The 17500-nt window shown below is 44.5% G+C and overlaps 1 protein-coding gene across 6 annotated transcripts in view; it reads right to left on the reverse strand.

Moving 5' to 3' along the window:
* LOC129835134 (nuclear factor 1 B-type-like) overlaps positions 1 to 17500 on the reverse strand; it is an 85335-nt gene that overhangs the window by 25277 nt on the left and 42558 nt on the right. For 2 of the 6 annotated variants that reach the window (XM_055900540.1, XM_055900539.1), the window contains exons 3-8: positions 8610 to 8660; positions 6858 to 6926; positions 5258 to 5378; positions 4816 to 4934; positions 2085 to 2216; positions 1597 to 1775 (exon numbers count right to left, since the gene is read on the reverse strand). In XM_055900540.1, coding sequence (XP_055756515.1) covers positions 1597 to 1775; positions 2085 to 2216; positions 4816 to 4934; positions 5258 to 5378; positions 6858 to 6926; positions 8610 to 8660 — 671 coding nt within the window. Of the gene's footprint in view, positions 1 to 514; positions 1776 to 2084; positions 2217 to 4815; positions 4935 to 5257; positions 5379 to 6857; positions 6927 to 8609; positions 8661 to 17500 lie in introns of those variants that run through there. The other 4 variants (XM_055900535.1, XM_055900536.1, XM_055900537.1 and 1 more) reach the window with 3 other exon arrangements.

The following is a 17500-nucleotide window of genomic DNA, read 5'->3' on the forward strand; positions in this document are numbered from 1 at the left end:
CCCAAGTTCAAACCTCAAATACGCCTTTATGAAAAAGAATTGTGTCCACAGGGTTCCTTAAAAATGTGAATAGAATGTTTAATTAGAGTGTAATATAATCTGCGTTAAAGCAAGCATAAAAACATTCTGGCTGCCGTCCATGGGATTATAAGAGCTGTTTTATTTGCCGAGACGCCCTCCTCTGCACACCCACACACACACACACACACCCACACAAACACTCCCCCTTCTCCCATCCAGCACTGTGTAGGAGAGGGGCCAGTAAGTCCGCCAAAAGAGAGCAGAGGCCCCGGCAACGGCAAATATTTACGGCCTTTATCGTTCCCTGTGGTTTTGTCTGAAGTAACAGTCCCGGGCCGCATAGATCCAGCCTCGTCTATGAGCCCATTGTTTTCAGTGAGAACAGCGGGGATATAAAACTCACATAAATATCTCACGGCTCTCTCATCTCTGTATGGATGCCCCCCCCCCACCCCCCTCCCCCCCACCCCCCCCCCCCGTGACACAAGGCTTTAGTGTGTACCCAGTTAATGTATAAAGTCTTCTGTCAGGTTTATCAGAAGTTCGTGAAGAAAAAACTGTTATGACCCTCTGTAATTATATTTGTTTTATGAAAAAGGGCCTGGATTTTCTTTGGAATATTGAGTTAGTGGTTTTTACAGTGTATATTTTTACATTTAGGCTCTTATCAGAATAGACCTACAGAGTATTTCAGTTCGGTCAGCATTCAGTCATTGCATAAAGGGATTTTTCTGCACTTTCAAAAGTGTTTAGATCACAACAGCACCATATTCTGAAAGGAGGGGGTTAAACTTGACACTTGATTAAGAACCTGGCTGAGAAGTCACCCCGGTGCGTCCAACGGCACTGCCGATTCCTAAATCCTGTGTCAACTCCCTCCATCCAATGCTGTGCAAAACAAACGTACCCCAGAAAGACTAGTGCTGTGAAGACACGATGTGCAATGATTGAAGTAGTCTTCTTAACAATTAGAAACATTGTCCACCCGTTTCCATGTGTCAAAGGTTATAAAGCACCCAATCCCCAAAAATAATTCTCAAGGTGAAGGCTAACTATTATGATTGCCACCTAAATTGGAAGGAGCTAAAATAATGTACAGGAAAGTGGCATTTGATCAACATTCAATTGTTGTAAAAATGTCAAGGCACAATTGTATGGGGCAGGTATTATTTTTGACATAGACAAGAAAATTTAGAAGTACATTTTTCAATTCCATAGTTGGTTTATTAGAGAAAAATTGAATTCATTATGAAATTAAATGAAAACTCAACTGATACTTGATTCAATCATCACATTGAAAAGTGTACTACAGTATAGTCAAGCTGGTCCGGTGTCCTTTAACTACTCGTAGTGTTAAATATCCATTGTTTTTCATCAAACGTTTGCCATAAAACACATTTTCCACTAAAATCCCGAACTTCACATCCAATCATATCCCTGTTCACAAACACTGTCAGTCAGTTAGGCCTACTGAGGAGAGAGATTGCACACAGTCAAGTTCTCTTAAATAAAATCAGTGAAATAGGAATGTAGCCCAACCCGACTCCCCTCCAGTGTGCTGCAGTTCACACTCACCTGGCTGCTCTGTGGGCTGGACGGGTCGTAGCTGGGCACGTAGCTCTTCAGGGAGTCAGGGGGGTTGAGATGGGGTGGGTAGCGGATGGTGGGGTGAGAGAAGTAGGGTGACGGGGCAGGGGGCAAGATGGCCGAGAACTGAAGGGGGGAGTGGGGTGGAGGGCTCCTCGTCGATATAACTAAGGGGACAGGGAGAGAGGGAGGGAAACAGAGAAAGGAAGAAACAGAGAGAGAAACAGGGGAAGACAGACAGACAAACAGAGAGACACATTTAGAGAGGGAAAAACAAACTTTTGAAAAATTCACTAATGGAGAACAAAAACGTACACATTACAATCCCAACTAATTCAAAGGACTTTTGGGGAAAGGCTGAGGGGGATGCATGACAAAAACACTTTCAGTTCAAACACTTTCTTGTAGAGGTCACTGTAGGTCACTGAGTGAGCATGTCTAGACTTAGTAGGGGGGAAGGTGCTTAGCCTACTGACCACTGTGTCCGACCCCTGTAAGTCCGGGGTGGTGGTGCTGGGGGAAAGTGCTCAGTCTAGAGGAGGAGTCCTGCGGGGAGGTCGGGCTGAACAAGGGCTTCTCTGGCTTCTTCATGGTGGGAGACGACATGTCTGGAGGAGAGGAAATACATACACACCTGGTCAAGGGGAGGTTACCTGGCAACCACAGAGCCACGCGCACAGACGCTGACAGAAGTAGCATCCCTGTTCTTGCTGCGACATCTTTCAAACATACTCCCATGCTGTGGCGTGATGGCAGTCATAGTATAGGCTTGCCATCGCTGTCATTTGACACCTTTGACATGTTTTCTAATGTCTATATGCAAGGTCCTGTATGACAATAGGACTGAACATGAAAAATAATGGACTCCGAAACCTCATGTTCTGTGACAGCAGCCGCTCTCCCCTGACCGTGGGTCAAGCTCAAGTGTCCCCGGCCCTGTCACAAGACCTTCATTCCTACCTCTCTCCCTCCCTCTCTCTCTTCCTCTCTTCCTCCCCACAATAGAGAAGAATCCACCTGAAGAGGGAAAGGTGACTCATACCAAACCAGGAAAGGAACAAAGACCTCAGGAATCCAGGGGAATTCCCCACTCAGAATTTTGTAAAAGGAAGGAGCTTAAGTCGTTTCAGTTTTTTTTTTTTTTTTTAGCAACATGAGCAATACCTCAGACAAGATGGATGGATCTTTCATTTTTGAAGACGTTCAGACTATGGTACCACCCCACTGTGCACATGGTTGAATCAACGTTGTTTCCAACATGGAATAGATGTTGAATTGATGTCTGGGACCAGTGGGACAGTTGTTTTTTTACTTGTTCTTATGTGGTGTAACATTCCCTCAAATATATTCTTAACATTTCCTAAAATGACAGAATTACACGATGGACACTTATGGAGAGAGACCTATAATTGGAAAAAACGTTGAAGTTAACGTCAACAGACTTCTCTAACAAAAAAGTCGCACTGGTCTGGGAACCGATCAATGTCAAATCCTAGAATTCACTTAGAATCCCTAGATAACAACACGTCGTTATATGTAAAAATGATTTCACTTTACGAACTCTGTTACTTCACGTTCCACCCCAAAAATGAGCGAGTAAACCAGGGTGTGCTCAGGCTAGGGTGTCCCAGACAGACGAAAGGGCTATGAATCCTATCAAGCAGATATCTAGCTATGAAATGCACCACCGGGTTAGTATGAGGAGCCAGGATTAAGTACTGCACATTTCGTAGGAGCATAGATATGAAAAACCTTCTTCTTCATTGCAAACAGCTGTTCGTTATCAAACCAGTTGCTGACTGACGATTTGAGAGCAGTGCCAAAAAATATGTAAGGGGAGTGGCTAGGTATACATAACTCCACAACATGGCGTCAGCTGTACTGTAACAGTGAAAGGCATTTCAGTGAGCTTACTTTTGAGGACAAAAAAAACGGAATTACGCCTAATCCATGTGCAGTGTAAAAGGGTTTTGTCGGACTAGGCATGTAAAATAAATGTCCGTTTGGCACTTTGGACAGCCTCATATCAGTTTAATATCAATCCACTTCTTTTTTTATTCCCTCTTTACAGAGTAGTCATTTTCCATGAATTTCCTGATCTCTCCTCTCCTCTTCTCCATAGCCATTACATTTCAGCATGTGTTCACCCCGATACTGAAAGGTAAAAACACAAAACAGCGGGAGAAGGAAGGGGCGAAAAAACAGTAAATCCCAACGAAGTTTCGTTTAAAAAAGCGAGGGGAAAAAAACACCTTATGCTGTTTGATGTTGGGACATTCTGTACCCTAAGTGTTTTATCTGTCGTAGGGTAGTGAGATGAGAGGTGTCCCTCTCCCTTCCACTCTAGGGCTTGAGCCCTGGGGGAAGAAGGGGGAATGTGTCTGTGTGTGTGTCGGAGGAGAACAATCTGGAAACACGGGACAGTGAGGGCTTAATTAAAAAAGCTACGGGCCCTGGCCTGCACCACGAGACCAGGTAATGAGACATACACCCCTCCCTGGAGGATCTCTCACACACACCCTCTCTCTCTCGCTGCCTGTCAGTATAGTGGCGTTAGCAGGGCTAGGCACGGGATGGCCCACCAACTGGGCCTGCCACCTGTTGAGTCAGACAGCTCCTCTGAGACCCAGCTAGCTTCAAACAGGGGCCGCCACACCTTCCCATCACTCACTCCACCTCCCTCTCTCTCTCTGACACACACACACACACGCAAACACGTGCCTGGATACGCACACACACACACACCTGTTAACCCTAGCGTGACCTTTTCAATCTTGCAGTCTAATAACACAACAAGTTTATGAATAAAGTTCTCTACTAAGTCTGCTCACAGCCACAATTGCTACAGCTCTCACTAGCATGTCTTCCTTCTCACTTTCATTGGTGTAACCCTGCATTCCACAATTAAATCGCTACCAGAATGAAGATTCCACTCACATCGCTTCAACATTGCAACTCTTAACACTGCTTCAACACTCCAATACTCCCTCAGATTGGCGAGAAAACAGGAAGCAATGAGGAGGCTCCCAAACTACCAGAGAACTCAACAACCCTCCAAATGAGCTTATCAACAGGGGCATGTTCTCAGTCACGATATTTCCTGTCAACAATTCTGTTACTCGCCCAGCCTGTTTGTTCTTATCATAGTTATTCAACAGTAATATTGTAGACCCCCCCACACACACACATACACACCTCCCCTCTCACCTTCTCTCTCGTGCCAGGTCCTGCTGCCGCTAGCTGGGGAGCTAGGTGAAGAATAGAAGTCAGGGCCAGTGGGACTGGTCTCCATACTCTCGTCTATGTTGAGGGTCTTGGGCCGTTTACTGGAGAAGAAGGCGGAAAAATGATGAGTCACAACACTGTACGTGTTCTCTGATCCCTGTGTCTCTCTACTGTCACTGCCCCTTGATGTCTGGAAAATGTAATATCTTTACTGCTAACGTATTGTCTAGATGTGTGGGTGTTAATAAAGTTGAACTCCAACAAATGGCCAAAATATGGAAGTACATGATGGAGTAAGATTATCAATTTGCCCCTCAGTTTTGCATCTACCCCCCCGCCCTCTATCTCATTCAAAGTTAAGAGGACAAGGTGTGATGCGGGAGAAGGAGAGTGGGGTTAAGGCAGGGTCCTGCAGTAGACTGACCTGCCAGGCGGGGAGGAGAGGGAGCGATGGAGGCCCACGCTGGAGTTCAGGTCATGGTAGTACGGCTGACTTGGCATGTCGGCCATGGAGAAGTTCACCCCTGCCCCCTGGGTAATGGGCGCTGAAGAGTAGGGAGAGAAAAAGAGGTTACTTCCTGGTCACTGGCCTGCTGATTGGTTGCCTGCTGAAGCTCTGATAGGCTTTTGATATGATGTGACCTTGAGCATGGCCCACAACTTCACTGAAATGATCTCAGTGTATATGATCCCCTCTCACATGACTGAAAATCATTGAACCTTTGCATTCCACCAGCATAATGCAAACTCGTGAACTAGGCCACACACACATCAGCTCTCTGATTGGTCCTATGCTCAGCTGAATCATTCTCAATTACCTATTGTAATTGGTCAAGCACATATGAATACGTGCATTGAAGTTCACTTTCATGGTGCTCTTATGTGTGATATGCTTTGAGAAACCACAGCCCACCACTGTGTGAAAGTCTACTTTTTTTCACCCTGTGGTTGACAACCGCGAGGGAGGGATATTGTTTCAGGGAGGACAGCTGAGTGTTAACTAGGGCACTGTGTAAAAGCTCCTTCCGCTCTTGAAGCTGCCGCCTGCGATGGTAGCCCTGTGAGGGCAGTGGGTGGGTGGGTAGATTGGTTTGGACTCGACGAGAGACTGGAGTGTGTGGTGGGGTCTGTTGTGGTCTGAGGTTCACCACTGGCATGAGCTCCAACCCCAGCACTGCAGTCTTGGAACTGGCAACCCACGGCAGCCCTGGCATTGGCTACCCAAGGGCATTTGTATTTTAATTTACTGCCAACGAGACTCTCCCTCTCTCTCTCTATTTCCTTCACTCTCTATCTCTCTTTTTGGCATAGCATACTGTGTGTAATACCACTTGCTCTCTCTCCCAGCCAAGTAATTTAACCCTGTCTGTTAAAGAAAATACAACCCTGACTTCTGAATCCAAACAATGCCAGGCACAAAATAACAATGATGCAAAAACACCTGTTCACGCTTTAATTTGAATGTGCATTTTAGAACGGCAAAATCACAGCACTGACTGAATTTCAATTGGCTTTAAAGGTCTACTCCGCAATCCGAAAAACAACAAGTCAAAAATGGCAGTACAAATTACAGAGGGGCTTAAAAAAAAAACATTAAGTAGAAAACACGAGTTGTATGTCAGTGTCAGTGAGTTCTTAGTGTACCCCAGGCATGTTAGAGGTCAGGACACAACATCCCATAGGTATGTGATAGAACACAACAGCCCTTGAGCCATACAGGTAAATCCTGCCTGAGGGGACCATTGTCCTCAGCTAGCTGGGGAGAGCGATTCCTGAAAGAACATCCGTCATCGTCTTTGAAAAAGGTCAGGCAAGTCTATACAAACACACACGGTCACACAGTCTCACACACACACACACACACACATATACACACCGGTGCACTGTACATACACGTTGTTGTATTCTAACGCTGGAGACTTGCTCGACTGGATTTTCTGTTTTTGTACTGTGAAGCTTGCTGTTTTGAATCGGCAATGAGGATAAGGGGTATTGAGGGCGATGGTGATAAAGTATGTACTTACTTCTGGACACACGCACCAGCTCTGAAACACTGAAGACTCCTGATTTGATGAAGCTATCTTCCAAGTAAACTGCAGAAACAAAAACCACAGATAGACAATATATCAACGCAACATTAAACTCAATGCTTTGTGTTCTCGTAACTAAGAGTAAGTTACATTCGTAGTGATTCGAGCTGTCGCTAAAGTAATAAATCATGACTTGATTCCCTGCTTACGATACACAGGACGAGCAAAAATTCTTGCCCAAATATTGTTTTCTAAAATAGAGCATCCATCATCTACCCATCAACCATAGCGACACGACCCAACACAGCTCCAGCCTGAATAATGGCAATATTGACAATACTGAAACATGGAGGCTTTGAAGTACAATATGTATGGAGCCCAGAATGTGAGAAAAATAACTATCATGACCCATCAGTCTAGCCTGGTCCCAGATCCGTTTGTGCTGTTTATGTTTGTCATGACAATAGGAGTCGGCGATATAGCACAAACATAACTGTGACCAGGCTAATGTCAGTCTGTCAGCCATTCAGACAGACATGTCACTGACACCCAAAACGACTTCGACATTTCTTCCTTTGATGTTCTGAGCAGGACCATTGGGTGTGCCAACAACATAGGGGGAAGGCGTGAGTCTAGATTCCGATTGGCAGCTAAATGCACTTTCTTCCTCCTAATTCCTCAATGCAAGCCAACGGGTGTCCCAGAGAATGACAGGGGAACTGTGGCACTGTAGTGGGAGCAGCTAGGGAGGCCCTCACAGGGCCTGAGTCATTGGCTCAATGTTGGCTCAACGTAGTGTTTGACTTGGCAGCGAGACGCACATGCAGGGTAGGCAGAACCTACTCTTGAGGTACGGGGCTAATTACGCTCTTGCTCTATTTTCATTCCTGGCCCGTGATGACAGTCCAGGTCAGTCCAGGAGAGCAGCAACAGGCTGCCGGTGATGATTTGGAACAGTGGCCATTTTGTTTGGCTAGTTAGCAGACTGGCTACTAGACGTAGCTTAGCTATCCAACCCTTATTGGCAAGGACAAGAACTATGGCCTCAGACATCCACTAGTGTACTACAGAGGAGCACCTAACTGTCTAGCCTTCGTGTTTCCCAATCTTTTTTGTCTCTTAGATTGACAACGGTTTTGTTTTGGTGTCTAGACCAGCGGAGGCTGCTGATGGGAGGACGGCTCATAATAATGGCCGGAATGGAGTCAATGGAATGGTATCAAACACAATACCATTCCATTTACTCCATGATACTCTATTCCACCCATTATTATGAGCCGTCCTCCCCTCAGCAGCCTCCACTGGTCTATACAGATGTAGGATCTTTATTTATGAATTATTATGTGGATTATAATTAATGGTCATTTTTGTAGGGGTTGATACATTTTTTGTAAAATAAAGTCTCAAATTTCAAAGTGGAAATTACAAACTTGAGAAGCCTTTTTAAACCTCGATACACTACAAGTTTAAAATGTTATCCTGCAACAGGGTGATTAAATTAATCTGTAATTCCATAGAAACCTTAAAATGGGTGTAGTCTGCATAACTGTGAAAGGTCACATCCTGTTTAAAGATAATTATGCCAGGTGAGAGCATACACACAAGGAGTAACTATCATAAACAGATTCTGGAGAATCGTCTACCAGGCGAGACCATATCAAGTACAGAGAGGGGACTGGGAACTATAGAACTGTGATTGACAGGACAGAGGTTGGAGGACCGTGACAATGAGGTTCAGGTACATACCTGGGTTCTTGCCTGGCTCATTGTTACTGGGACTTCCTGACTGCTGTGAGTCTGTAACACAGATAGAGAACCATGCTTAGTATTATAGAACCATCCCACTGGGCACAGACGTCAATTCATCATCTGTTCCACGTCATTTCATTGAACCTTAGATCATGAAATACCACAAAGGTCATCAAAGTTCAACACTCTTCTATCAATTTAAGTTATTCAAATTAGCTTTATTGACATGGATGGTAACCACCCAGTGTTGCCAAAGCAATACAATGACCCACTACTATAAGGACACGTCAAAAATACCCTGAATGTGACAGGTGGCCAAAAACAAAGAAGCAAGGTGCTGTTGGTCATCAGATTTCATTTCAACCTAGACATAATATCAGCTGGAGTCAGAGGGATTATATAATGAATACTTCTCAGCTTCCCTAGAATGTGTCTGAGGTTTATATCGTAATTTTTCTGCAGACGTGTCAGTCCTGACAGACCAAGCCAGATGTGCAATGGTATTTGCTGTTGTTTAAAAAAAAAAGAGGAGACAGAGAAAAGGGGGGGGGGCGGTGGGAGTGGGGGGGGGCTACAGTCAAAAGCCAGCAGAATAAAAGAAGTGCTCAACAGGGGTGGAAAGAAACAATAAGACAAGTTAAAAAAAAAAAAACATTTTTTAAAGACGAGGTGAAGCGTTCTCCTGACCTTCACATACAGACTGGTTGATTCTGTCTGAATTTTTACAGGGCCTGGGTTAGGGAAAACATGGTGTGCCTCTGCCTCATCCTGCCCTGCCCCAGCCCGAGAGAAGCATGCACATAGCACACGCAACAGGAGGGGGATACACTCTGAAACACATCAGGAATTCTCCCCATAAGGTAGCCTATCTTAGCCTCCAAGCGCTTCCTCTGATTGATGATGTTACCTTACAGCACCTTTGGGAAGAGGATAAGCTGGGGTAACTGGCGTTCCTCAGCCGTCACCATGCTCGTTAGTCACCGCCAACCACCAGGTCCGTTTTTGCGGCTCAACCGCCACGCAACACTAACAGATATTCAAACGATGCCCACAAGAGCCTGGTTTTTAACGTAAACACTTGACCATGTCATATACAGTCAGCAATAGAAAGTGGCTCCAAAGAGCTCACTTCATTTCACCTAAAAACTAGTACAGTAGGCTTTGTATGGAAGAGCGGGTGTGTAGAGTAGTGAGGAACTAGTCCAGGCATATCAGAGGGGGACGACACCGACAACATAAACACTAGTTCATATCATATAACATAGGTCTGCAGTTGAAAATTAGTTCCAAAGAGCTGACTTAAATTTCACATAAACACCAGTTCCTCACGACACTACACACCCGCTCTTCCACACAAAGCCTACTGTAGCATCAGCCAACCGGAGTAGGGCGACATCGCCGTCACCCAAAAGAGGAAGAGAGGAGGAACCCCCTCCCAACCCCCTCCCTCTACCAGCCCCCGCTTCAACCAACCATCCAGGGAAAAAGCAGCAAACGAGGGGGTAAAAGTACAACAGTACAACACTGAATGGCCAGGCTGTGTTTGCCTTGAGTTCCATAATGATTCACCACAGCCGCCCCCCACGTGTTCCTCCTGTGCCCTACGCCTTTACGCCTTTACGCCTGGAGAAGTGAGGACAAGAGGCGGGAGACAGTGAACTCAGACATCCTCGCCTTGCAACACAACACTCCTTTTGCTGCTGCAGAGCCTTCCCTCTCTCATAAGCTTAATTTTAGATGTAAAGGAGGAGAGAGAGAGAGAGAGAACGAAAGAGAGAGAGAGAAAAAAAATGTGAAGGGGAAAAAAAAAACTTTGAGAGATTTATGACCATTAAACGGCACTGCAAAAACAGAATGTTCTTGGCTGCGGCTCAACACTTACAAAATAGGTAGGGAACAACACCACCATACGTTAAACAAAAAATATCTCCCCTTATGGTTAACCCTGAACAGTCTCTACAGGTTACAGAGGACACTAGGGAAGTCTGATGTCCATAGCTTGCGCTCTTTTGGGTGCAACTTATTTTTCTGAACTGGCTAGTTTGTTAGCTTGTCTCTTTTGTTAGCTTGTAGTCCACCATTTATCGGAAAAGAAAGGACTCTCTGGATGGAAATTCACATTATTTCAGCAAAAAACTGTATGGTGCTACTGACTTCTCGGGCACGTCATGCAAGCACATTTGTTATTTGACTGACACGCCATAAAAATACTGTATAACGAGATCGAATTCTATGTTACACGCCACAGTCGGGGGCTTTTGTGCCAATGGTTTGTGTGGCACCATACAGTAAGTGATTGCAGGGAGATCCTCCTCCTTTCTTGCTCCCTGCCACCCAGCCACCCTGGCACCTCCCACCCTCATGCCACTTTCAGACCCATCCATCAGTCTAGTTACAACTGTCAACTATTGCCCTCTCCCAGGAGAGAAAGAAAGGAGAGACAGAGGGACAGGGGAGGACGGAGAGAGAGGAGAGAAAGTGGGAGGGCGCTACAGAGAGAGAAAGAGTGACACAGAGAAACAGAGAGAGAGTGTGTGAGAGAGAGGTGGGGAGCTGTTTCGTCTAACATGGAACAGACCATTGTGAGAGAAAGAGGAGGTAGAGAGCTGGTTCATCTAACATGGAACAGACCATTGTGAGAGAACAGGTGGGGAGCTGTTTCGTCTAACATGGAACACACCATTGTGAGTGAACAGGCAGCCTTGACAAAAGACCAGATGGTCGTGGCAATTAAAGAACCCAGGCAGCAGAAGCAGCATCTTCACTTTGCTGCCCTACAGTACTGTAGGCCTACAGAGGAGCCACCTGGAAGAGTTGAGGTGGGATCCAGGCATATGGCATCTACTGTCAACTCATCTCAGAGGTTTGAGGGAGCACCATACATCTGAGAGCTGGAAAACACCTGACATCTCACATACATTTCACCCTTGACCTGTAGCTAGGGAGGTGTAGGAGGTTGTTATGGGGGGCGTGAGGTTAAGTTTAAGTTCAAGTTCAAATTCCAGTTCAAGTTCAAGTGTGTTGATAGCCACATAGAAGCAGTCGATCAGGCCAGGGTTGAAAATATTCTTATATATTTTTTTTAAATTAATAATAAAATCAACATATGAACACATTTAAAAAGGAATAATTCCAAATAATCGCTATTCTAAATAGAAAAATGGAAAGTGCCTACAGTGCTTTCAGAAAGTATTCATACCCCTTGACTTATTCCACATTATGTTGTGCTACAGCCTGAATTCAAAATGGATTCAATATTTTGTTTTTCCCTCATCCTCCTATACACAATACCCCATATCAACGAAGTGAAAACATGTTTTTAGAAATGTTTGCAAATGTATTATAAATTAAATACATTTACATAAAGTATCTCAATTTAATCGATTTTAAATTCAGGCTGTAACACAACAAAATGTGGAAAAAGTCCAGGGGTGTGAATGCTTTCTGAAGGCACTGTATGTTGTACAAATGCATGCTGTGTAAATGTAAGTCTGCATACAAGAAATAAACTGTCTGACACAGAAATGAAAACCGGGGTGAAGACTTCCCTCTACAGAAAATATCTCCAATCTCCATCCAAAAGACGCATCAAACCTTCCAAATGGAGACCAATCCAATCGTCTTCAAACGGGCGCCAGCAACCCGTAAATAAACAGCGTGGTCTTGGTCTGCGAGGTAGAGCTCTGGCTCTGCCCTGAGAGTTTGGCAAGGCCCGGATCACAACGCAAGATACCAGAGACACACAGCCACACTCCAAAAACAACGTTTCTTGGCATCTCTCCGTCCCTGCCACTTGTTTAAACAAACAATCTGAGCCCGCAAAGAAGGAGGAGGAGAAAGAAAAAGCAAAACAGAGGATTTGAGGATCTTGGCTGTGATTTGAGTGAGGAGAACTGAGGAGTGACACGTTGGGATTATGGGGACTACTGAGTACCGACATTGACATGCACGGAGTTTGTTTCATACCTTATGCATAATGGCACAACGTGGATTCTTTGCTATTGTGAAGGCTTCTTTTACCTGTTGTTCTCTATCTATCTATCTCTCTCTCTCTCTATCTCTCTCTCTCTCTCTCTCTCTCTCTCTCTCTCTCTCTCTCTCTCTTTCTCTCTCTCTCTCTCTTTCTCTCAGCCCTAATGTGTCACTTGCCTGGATATTATAAACAGGCCAACAATCTTTTGCACTCTCCTTTTTCTAGTTTGGCATGATACCCATACCTTCCCCCGAAGAAACTCTCAGTCCACCCCCACCCCACTGTGTATATTAAACCAGTCGCATACTTTCACAAACTCACTCGTTGCAGTACACCCACCTGATCCCACAAACACACACATCCACACAGCACATACACACTCTCACACACGTACACACTCTCGCATACACACACGCCGCCGCAGATGCATACCAACGTCGACATTTCAGGGAGGGAAGAGAGCAGCCATTTTAGACTGCTGCACCCGGGGTCTGTGCACATGTATAGCTGTGGCTGCCAGAAGCATGGGTCCCGAGCCAAGACGCATCTCAGCGGCCCGAGAGAGGGAGGGAGGGAAAGAGAGAGAAAAGAGATAGAGAAGAGAGAGAAAGAGAGAGCGACGTAGAAATATTGCCTAATTACGGCAGGGCTCGGCCCATAATATTTCAACAATACAGCTGTGTGTAGTGTAAATATTTGACATGGCCCACACTTTCTGTCCCTCTTCTGCACCAGTTTGGCCAAGGAGCAAGCCGTTAGAGGGGTAGGCAAGCTGTCCATCTGTCTGTCGGTCTATCCTGGTGCACATAGCCATGGTGTGTGAGTTTGTGCGTGTGTGTGTGTGTGAGTTTGTGCGTGTGTGTGAGTGTGTGTGTGAGTGTGTGCGGACTTTGTCCTGTGTCCTCCTCTGCTCCTGAATTTTATCCTTAACGGCTTAGCCATGATGACCTCATCGTTGTGGGCCCGGTTCCAGATCCTAGCTTTCTCTTAAATGTTGCTCCATCACTACATTCTACAGCTCCACTACATGGCCAAAAGTACATGGACACCTGCTCGTTGATCATCTCATTCAAAAATCATGGGCATTTATATGGAGTTGGTCTCCCCCTTTGCTGCTATAACAGCCTCCACTCTTCTGGGAAGGCTTTCCACTAGATGTTGGAACAATGCTGCGAGGACTTGCTTCCATTCAGCCACGGGCATTACTGAGGTCGGGCGATTAGGCCTGACTCGCAGTCGGCATTCCAATTCATCCCAAAGGTGTACTATGGGGTTGATGTTAGGGCTCTGTGCAGGCCGGTCATGTTCTTCCACACCGATCTTGACAAACCATTTCTGCTTCGACCTCGCTTTGTGCAGATTCGTTCGTCGGACTCCCAGATGGTGAAGTGTGATTAATCACTCCAAAGAACGCGTTTCCACTACTCTAGAGTCCAGTGGCGGCGAGCTTTACACCACTCCAGCCGACGCTTGGCACTGAGCATTGTGTTTCATGCTTGTGTGCGGCTGCTCAGCCATGGAAACCCATTTCATGAAGTACCTGACAAACATTTGTTGTGCTGACGTTGCTTCGAGGGGCAGTTTGGAACTGGGTTGTGAGTGTTGCAACCGAGGACAGACGATTTGTACACGTTACGCGTTTCAGCACTCTATGGTCCCGTTCTGTGACCTTGTCTGGCATACCACTTCACGACTAAGCTGTTATGGCTCCTAGACGTTTCCACTTCACAATAACAGCACTTACAGTTGACCGGGCAGCTCTAGCAGGGAAGAAATTTGACAAAATGACTTGTTGGAAAGGTGGCATCCTATGACGGTGCCACGTTAAATTCGGTTAAACAGCCATCACTAGCACATTAGAGGCTGCTGCCCTATATACATAGACTCGGAATCGCTGGCCACTTAATGGAACACCAGTCACTTGAATAATGTTTACATATTTTACATTACTCATCTCATATGTATATACTCTATTCTACTATATCTTAGTAGAAGATATAGTAGAAGATACATTGCTCGCCCAAATATTTACACATTCTTAATTCCATTCCTTTATTTTAGATTTGTGTATATTGTTGTGAAAATGTTCGATTATACTGTCAGATATTACTGTACAAGCAGTTCTCTACATCCGCAAAAACATCTGCTAAACATGTGTACTGTATGTGACAAATACAATTTGATTTGATTTTGTTGAAAGTCACTGAGCTCTTCAGTACGGGCCATTCTACTGCCAATGTTTGTCTAAGGAGAATGCATGGCTGTGTGCTCAATTTTATACACTTGTCAGCAACGGGTGAGCTGAAAAAGGCAAATCCACTAATTTGAAGGGGTTTCCACATACTTTTGTGTATCTCCGTCTCTGGGTCTGTAACAGTATCTCATATCTTTTGTCTCCTCTTGTGCCTGCCTACATTTATCTCTCTTTCTGGATCAGGAACTGTGTCAGCTGTATCAATTCTTATCTAGTCAGAGTTGTATAGTATAGTATATGCCTTCCTCTCCACTTCTAAATCGTCATCTACATCTAACCTGGTATCTCTCAATCCTCCACCATTTCCCCGTTGTTTTGTTGCACTTTCTTTCCCTTCTTTCTCTCTTCTTAGTGGCCCTCTATTTCTCTCTCACTCTCTGCCGCTCTCTCTCCCTCTCCTTTTCGCCCCTTCTCTCCCTCGTTTTGTTGACTAAACAAAGTGGCCTTTATCAGAGAGAGCCGCAACCCAAACAAGCCAAACAAAAGATAGGGCGAGGAAATCTACCCAGAGGAGGGAGGGTCTTATCATGCCAGGGAGGCCATTGTGCGTGTGTGCCAGTCTGCACAATGGCAGTCTCATGCCCTGGCATCTAATGCACTAACGTATCATAACGTTCTTTGAAGGCCGACACCTGTCTGCCAAGAGACCAATATCGAGGAAAGAAGACGAGGAAGACATGCTAAGTTTGACGGCCATTTTGAGAACTCATCCTTTGCCAATACCTAGAGAGCATGTGTGGTAAAACGAGCCCATACAAACGCAGACCCAGAAAACAGCAGTAAATGTGTTAAGGAACGTATAAATCTTACTGTGTGTGCAGAATGGACAGATATGAAGACAGTAAAGCATTCTTCTAGGAATGCCCCCCCCCCCCTCTTATAAGGCTTTTGAGCAACTCAAAAGCTAAGTAGCATATCAACGACAAATAAAGTCTTCTATCATGTTAATTAGATTCAGCTACATTTGCTTTAGATCGACTGCAGACATGATACAAAAAGCCTGTCTAGGAACACATTTAAGGCTTGTGGGAGTGTTAGGGGGAGGTGGGGAGAGACAAGGAGGGTAAAGTTGAAAAGACTGAGGGAACAATGACATTTTGCCTTCTTTTTATTCGACGGAGAGACACCACAGACTTGTTTGAATGGAACACGTACACACCCACGAGACAGTGAGACAGTGGGACTGTCAGGTTTTGAGACGTAGGAATCAAGTGTCAGACAGACAGGGTCAGACAGAGGAGGGCGGTGTGGAGGGGGGGGGGGCATACAACTTTCAGGGCAAAAGCATTCACAGACAGCTACAGGAACTGTGTGTGGGGAGGGGGTTCTCATGATTCTCATGAAACCACTTTTAAACATGTCTGTTGCAAATTGAATTCCAAAATCATGATGCAGCTGCAAAAATCAACTATAATTCTGAAAATGTGTCTTGTTTGAAAAATATTGTACATTTTCACCAGAATTTTGTACATTTTCACCCCACATTCTCATTATCAAAATGAGTCCGGATTAAATTCTCAGGTCGTTTTATACAATTCTACTTTAGAAAAATCTAACTTATTTGAATAAAATACTAAATATGTTGCTGTAGTTTGTCCATAAATCATAAAAATTGTATACTAGTTGAAGTTTACATTAAACTATAATATTTATTATGTGAAAACACTGTCTGTGGACATGTCTCATTACCGTAACACCTTTTCAAGTTCCTGTAAAAACTCCAATTCGTTTTTAAATAAAGTTTTATACACCCATGATGCATCATTTAGAGGAGTAGTCCTTCGATGAGCACTAGTTAAGTTATTTGATTTGCTTATATGCCTTCAGAATGAGGTTCTTATTCTCAAACACCCCTTTTACCCCACTTTGCCTTCTCATTACCGAAACAACGAAAAAGCTCAAATTGGGAAAAAGTCAGAGAACCATTACCTTACCAACATGGAGGCATGAATGGGCTTTAGTGATGTGGTCAATTGTTTGCTGACTCATAACGTCTGTCTTCTATTATTTGCAGATTGAGCAAAGGGCCTCTCATTACCGAAACACACCTTTCTCATTACCACATAATTTTTGGGTCCGTTTCAGTAATGAGAAGCTTAATTTCAGTAATGATAATAAGCTAATTCTAATGTATAGTCAGTCAATGGGTGTGCTGTGCTGGTAAACTGTATTTATTTACTTGGACCAACTGTATAGATTTTTTGTAAAACAACAGTTATTTGATTAAGTAGGGTTTGTCAAGAAATATTGGGTGTATAAACCCCATTTAACTTACTTTAAGTCCCAATCTGCAGTTTGTGTTTCAACAAAGAGTAACCCCACCACTTAAAGGAGGATATCCCCAATTTTGACATGTGTACCTGCTTTTACACTTACCTATACTGTTGTTTGATATTCACATATTTAAATACTTTATAGGCATATTGTGTCATGCTGTCATGCTGAGGACATTTTATGAAAAATGACACTTGAGAATGTTTTGGCCAAATGTCAGTTTCGTGAGAATGACCCATGTGTGTGTGTGCCCTCTGGGGAAGAAGAGATGTGCATACTAATGATACTGGAGACCGGTTCCCCTTTCTCTTACACTTTTTTAGGGGACTCAATGCTGTCTCGTCCATAAACTCTCACGGGGGTGAAAAGACGAGTGCTTTTACAGAG

Source organism: Salvelinus fontinalis, chromosome 36, assembly GCF_029448725.1.
Source record: "Salvelinus fontinalis isolate EN_2023a chromosome 36, ASM2944872v1, whole genome shotgun sequence".
NCBI classification, from domain to species: domain Eukaryota; kingdom Metazoa; phylum Chordata; class Actinopteri; order Salmoniformes; family Salmonidae; genus Salvelinus; species Salvelinus fontinalis.